This window comes from Callospermophilus lateralis, chromosome 13 (assembly GCF_048772815.1).
Source record: "Callospermophilus lateralis isolate mCalLat2 chromosome 13, mCalLat2.hap1, whole genome shotgun sequence".
In the NCBI taxonomy this organism is placed as follows: Eukaryota; Metazoa; Chordata; class Mammalia; order Rodentia; family Sciuridae; genus Callospermophilus; species Callospermophilus lateralis.
In genome coordinates this window covers 38,159,938-38,165,937 of record NC_135317.1, presented here as the reverse complement: position 1 = coordinate 38,165,937, position 6,000 = coordinate 38,159,938, and the positions used below count along the sequence as shown (strand labels likewise).

Sequence of the window (6,000 nt, the reverse complement as noted above, 5' to 3'; positions counted from 1 at the left end):
CTTTCATGAGCCATATATCATGACCCCTACTTAATAGGGTAGGAAATTTAAGATGAGAATGCTTGAATGATTGTGGAGGTTGCAAAGTTAGTGGGGGAGCTTTGGTTAATCCAAGTTTTGGAGATCTTCCTAGGATACTGGATATCAGCCTCCTTTCGCATTTGGAAACAGTTACTCACCTACTGCATTACATAAGAATTATTCTCATTTTAAGAAACTTTGTTTAAGCTATGTTTCACATTTGCCAAATTGTAGTTTGATGATGCCTTTCATGTGAAGGTGGAGGAACTGGCTATATTCTTTGGGCATCTTATGGAAACCGCGCTTAGGCAACTTATTGTCATAGTAGTGATGGCTGATAGGTGTGTTCTCCACAGTCTTAGAGAAGGGCCAAAACCCATACAGCTTCACATTTTCACACATTTCCACTGCGATACTTGCGATCATCAAGCCGGTAGACAAGCGGTATGCATCCACACCTTTAGTTCTCCAGAAAAGGCCAAGCTGTTTCAGGTACTTGGGATGGAAAAAGAGAACCTTCTGTCTTGCTTTAGACTCTCTGAGTGTGTGGTACACTTTTAAGGAGGGGCCAGTGTTTGCCCTATAGGAAAAGGCTGGCAGAAGAAGGAATGCGTCTCCGTAGGTTGCAATATCCTGCACAAATTCTGCTTTCTTCTTTAAGTTCTGGTATCTGCCAAATTTTTAAAAAATCATAGTCGTCAAGGTAATAATAATCAGAGTTAACAATATGGGGAACATGAGGATGAGTTTACCTCTAGTCAAAAAACAGAACCATTTATTACCCCATGTATCAAAGAGCTGAACTATGAACTCTGAAAAATCATGGAAGCATCATGAAAATATCAAGAGTTATATCTCCCTTGGAATATCTAGGTTTTCAAGTTCTACTTTCTTACTGGACCATCCCCTTACTGGATAGACATTTCTTGTATTATTTAATAGTCCTCCTCAATCACCTTTTTCTAACATTGCTTTCTGATGTTTTAATGTCTTCCAAATGTACAATCAAATTTTTTTCAAGCATTTGAAAAATTCATTGAGCTATACATTTGTTATTTGTGCACATATTATAAATATTGAATTATAAAATAGAAATTTCCTTTAGAAAGCCTGAAACACATGTGGGCAAATTTAGGTATCCATTTATATTAGGTTAAAATTTTCTGTATGTATTATGCTATCACTATTATATATTTCAGAAAGGATACCTTAGTAAGTGTTACAATGAGAATGATTTTTCAGTATCTACTAAAGTAAGCTTTTGGAAGGCAGGTACAATATAGTTTTCCCTCAAGAGATTCTGGAACTGTTTGGAGGGGCATATTCTATTAATAATGATCATCAGTCACTTTTGATGAAAACAACAAAGTAAACCTATGGTTGGGATTTTATGAGCCAATCAACATTTTGCAGCAGCCACACTGCAGATATGAAACACAGGAATTATTTTTATGTAATTTTTTATTTATATATGACAGCAGAATACATTACAATTCTTATTACATATATAGAACACAATTTTTCATACCTCTGGTTGTATACAAAGTATATTCACACCAATTCGTGTTTTTATACATGTACTTTGGATAGTAATGGTCATCACATTCCACCATCATTAATTACCCCATACCCCCCCTTCCCCTCCCACCCCTCTGTCCTATCTAGAGTTTGTCTATTCCTCCCATGGTCCCTGTCCCTATCCCACTATGAATCAGCCTCCTTATATCAGAGAAAACATTCAGCATTTGGTTTTTTGGGGTTGGCTAACTTCACTTAGCATTATCTCCTCTAACTCCATCAATTTACCTGCAAATGCCATGATTTTATTCTCTTTTATTGCTGAGTAATATTCCATTGTGTATATGTGCCACATTTTTTTATCCATTCATCTATTGAAGGGCATCTAGGTTGCTTCCACAGTTTAGCTATTGTGACTTTATAAACATTGATGTGGCTGTCTCTGTAGTATTCTTTTTTAAAAAATTCTTTGGGTATAGACCGAGGAGAGGGACAGCTGGGTCAAATGGTGGTTCAATTCCGAATTTTCCAAGAAATCTCCATACTGCTTTCCATATTGGCTGCACCAATTTGCAGTCCCACCAGCAGTGTATGTATGAGTGTATCTTTTTCCCCACATCCCCGCCGACCACAGGAATTATTTTGTCAGAGATAAACTATTCAATGTGAAAACTGTATTTTGCCAGGCTGTCCTAGGGCTTACCCCCAAATGTCTAAATACAATAAATTTTATGAAGAAAGTGTCACGAAATTAAAAGAGTAATGCTAAAATAATGCTAAAACTCTGAAAGAACAGGGAATAAATTCACTAGTATTGAAAAAGGATAAAGAGATAAATAAGTTCTCGTTTGATCAGAAACATCTAGCTTATGACATTAGGAGCACAACTGAGTCATACCTTTGATGAACCACAACCTCTGTAGGATGTCAAAATTTGCTAATGTATTCTTTTGTATTTTCCCCCAAAGTCATTCCAGCTGTATTGCAAGTCATCCTTAGCAAAGAGATTAGCACTTAGACTGAGAAACATGTTAAACAATGAAAAAGTATTCTTGAACAATTATGTAACTTGGAGATACTTACTTTTGATTTATTATACTGGGATTTATAGTCACAAGATTGGTTTTACTGCCAACATCTTTACTAACATTTCCGTTGATTGGAGGGATGTTACATCTGAAATATGTAAGAAAAACTATTTTCAAAATATAACTTGTAAGAAACAAGTATCTATATATATATCCAAACCTAGGATAAATGTTCCTATGTCAGAGAAAATCATTGCTCTTAAAAGAGAACCTCAGAATTCATTTGATTTCCATTTAAAACTATTTAATAAGTACTGAACTCATAGCTGACATTTCAATGTTATGTAAAATATACAAATTTATAAGTACTTTCAATATTTTCAGTACATTTTATGAGCATCAAAACCAGAAATGACAACTACACCTTGCCTAGCTTTTGAAGAGACTTTAATCCTTTTATTAAAATCATCACTTATATTGATTATATTTCCACAGTGGTATGATAACTAATTTACAGACTTAAAAACAAAATTTGAGGTGCTGCAATCAAGGTAATAGCATCTTCCAGAAACAAAGACTATATAAAAACATCAAATTCTCCCAATTTCCATATGGACAGTTTTGCACCAAATTATAGCATTAATAAATAAAATCTTAATGTTCTCATAGTGATGATGACATACTGATTTTCTCATCTTCCTTTGAGCACTAATTTGTTTTTACATTGAAAACCAAGTGAAGAATTCTAATTTAGAGTATATTTTAATAACGAGAAAAGGGGAAGATGGTTCTGACTCCCTAAATATATTTGAAATTTGAAGTGGCTTATCTCTTTAAAGCTAAGCAGAAAAAGAGAACACCAAGTGCTTCCTAAGGAAGGCTAAAATAATGTAACTGAGGCTGAAATGTTCTGTTCCATGCCATATGAAACACAGGGAAAAATGAAACAAGCACTTTCCTCTTTGATACAAAAGATACACCAGAAAATAAATATGGTGCCTTGGGGAAGTAAATGTCAATTATAGATAGGAGGCCAAAGCAATGACCTTATTAGTGGGCCTCCTCTATCAACCCACAGTCCCTTTCTTTTGAAGAATCAAAAGTGATTTCCAAGATAGTACCACAGGAAACTCCTAGGGGAAATATACATATTACATATCATATAGATACACAGTCACAATAGTATGGTTGTAGCATAGGAATGGTATAGTTATTGGCTAATTTTCATTCCTTACACATTTAAGTTGTAGCTCCAAATTTTTTGAAATGGAAAAAAAATAAGCAGCTTTCAAATTTTCTTATAAACTATCAACATGCATAGGCAAAATAATTACTATCTTAAAAAATTAAATGAATTCTAATGACATCGACCACACCTGACCCTCATTTTGCCTTTCAGTTTGAGTGGCCAACTTCAAAAGGAACTCTCTGTTCAGAAAAACATCTGGCATCAGCAAAAGTAAAATCTGGAAGCAAAGGCATTTATTTTGGAGTTATAAATGAAATAGCTGCTGAGACTGTTTTGTTTGTTTGTGTTTTGAACCCAAATTTGTATCTCCTATACTTGCTATAAAGTAAAATCAATGTTTAGACATAATAGTCAACACAGATGTTTGGGGAATTTTAAGTCTGTAAAAAGTCTATTGCAAGAAGGGTTATTTATCTTCATTATGGGTTTTTCCACACTGGGAATTTGACCGAAATGGCTATCTTAACATTGACCATGAAGAACACATTCAATAACTGTTGGTCTGTCATTTTCTTCAGCATAAAATTTTAAAATGAGATTCAAGTGAGGAGGAGCTATTTATTGAAAAAATCATAATCTTGTTTTCAACTGATAAAAGGGGTAATGCTAAAGCATGAGGGATCAAAAGACCTCTGATATATGAAATCAATACTCCTAAAACTGAAAGAAACAGGCTTCTTCCAACTCTTTAAAAAGGTGCATTTCAATTGAAAACCATCCTCAGATGGATGAATCACCTTTCTGTCATACTTTGAGAGTGGAAATGCTTTGTAGCATGGCTTATTAGTATGAGGCACACATAGAAACCGCTTTTGTTTCTATTTTTGTAAACTAGAAATATCAAGATAAAAATGATTTAAAACCAGAATTGAGGGAACCTGCAAAAAATATTTTTTTTAATTTCAAGACAGAAAAACTAAACAATGATGTTCATGGCTTAAAGTGTCAAGATCAGCATTTTGCTTAGCTACTGGAGAACAACTTCTCTGACATTCTCTGTAAGAAAAAAAAAAAAAAAGATCTTCAAGGTCAGATGAGACTGGTAATTACTCCTCCCTGGAGTCCTTCCCAGGGAGCAATGCTATCCATTTAAGTGGTGAAGGCCCTGATAAGTCCTGTAATCCCAAACCCTCTTTCCCTATGATTTCTTTCCATCAACAGTAGATGAAGATGGCACGTTTTCATCTTTATGGTATGAACCTCCTGAGCCATGTAACAATTCAGGCAAGCCTACCTGGGTAATCTGTGGATTTTAGCATACACAACAACAACTCAAAAATCAAAATTGACACAGGGTATATTTTCATTACCCCCTTTGTCCAAATGATCTTTGGTTTCCAAGAAACTATTGACAAGTCTTACCTAAAAACAAAGTCAAATTTATCTATTTCAGCTCCACAGAGAGAGTTATTCAGAATCCCCCCATTTCCAACCACAGCACACTGGTTATAAGGATACTCCACAAAGGGCTGGGACTAGAAGAAAAGAGTAGAAAACTAGCATGAAACACCATTCATTTCAGAGCCACAAACACCATCAGCTTAATTCCAGTAACTTAACTCTTCATATATGCTAAGCAGAAGAAAAAAAAAAAGCACAGCAAACTGATCAACTTATTATGGCTTCTAATAAAATATCATTCCATAAACCTGTTTGATTTCTCTTAAGAGGAAAAGACACCACATAATATATACAATAAAATGTCAGAGCACAAAGTATAACATATTTGCATGCGAAATATAATATATATCTCATACATCATGTAAGTAGTAGAATGGAGTGGCAAAATTTCATATCTTTCCAACAAATGGACATTTTCACACACACAAAAAAAGGAAAATATAAAGAAGTTAGAAAGTAGCATTAAATCTTTTATTCTAAGGCATAAAATTAATAGGTAATTTAGCAATAGTTTCCTGTGCATCTTAAATAGAGCTTCAGGCTCAGTAATGGTTTAGATTTATGCTTGCTGGTTCTGCAAATGATCAGCCGGTAGCTTCAGGGGGACCTCCTAACTCTGGGCTGACATACTTCACATCAATTTCAGAGGCCTGAGAATTTTTTATTTCCTCCTAGAATCCACCCCGCTTATCCCACAAGGTTTCCCATTTTCCCAGAGTCCTCCACAATCTGAAATATAACGTTTCAATTCAACAGTGCACTTCACCTTTTCTGGTCACTCCC

At 34.7% G+C, this 6,000-nt stretch overlaps 1 protein-coding gene across 1 annotated transcript in view; it reads right to left on the bottom strand.

Annotated features, from left to right (window-relative positions):
- Positions 1 to 228: 228 nt before the first annotated feature.
- The window catches only part of St8sia6 (ST8 alpha-N-acetyl-neuraminide alpha-2,8-sialyltransferase 6), a 116,810-nt gene continuing 111,038 nt past the window's right edge, over positions 229 to 6,000 (bottom strand). The window contains exons 7-9 of the mRNA XM_076872893.1: positions 5,179 to 5,291; positions 2,623 to 2,715; positions 229 to 691 (exon numbers count right to left, since the gene is read on the bottom strand). Of these exons, the coding sequence (XP_076729008.1) occupies positions 229 to 691; positions 2,623 to 2,715; positions 5,179 to 5,291 (669 nt within the window). The remainder of the gene's footprint in view (positions 692 to 2,622; positions 2,716 to 5,178; positions 5,292 to 6,000) is intronic.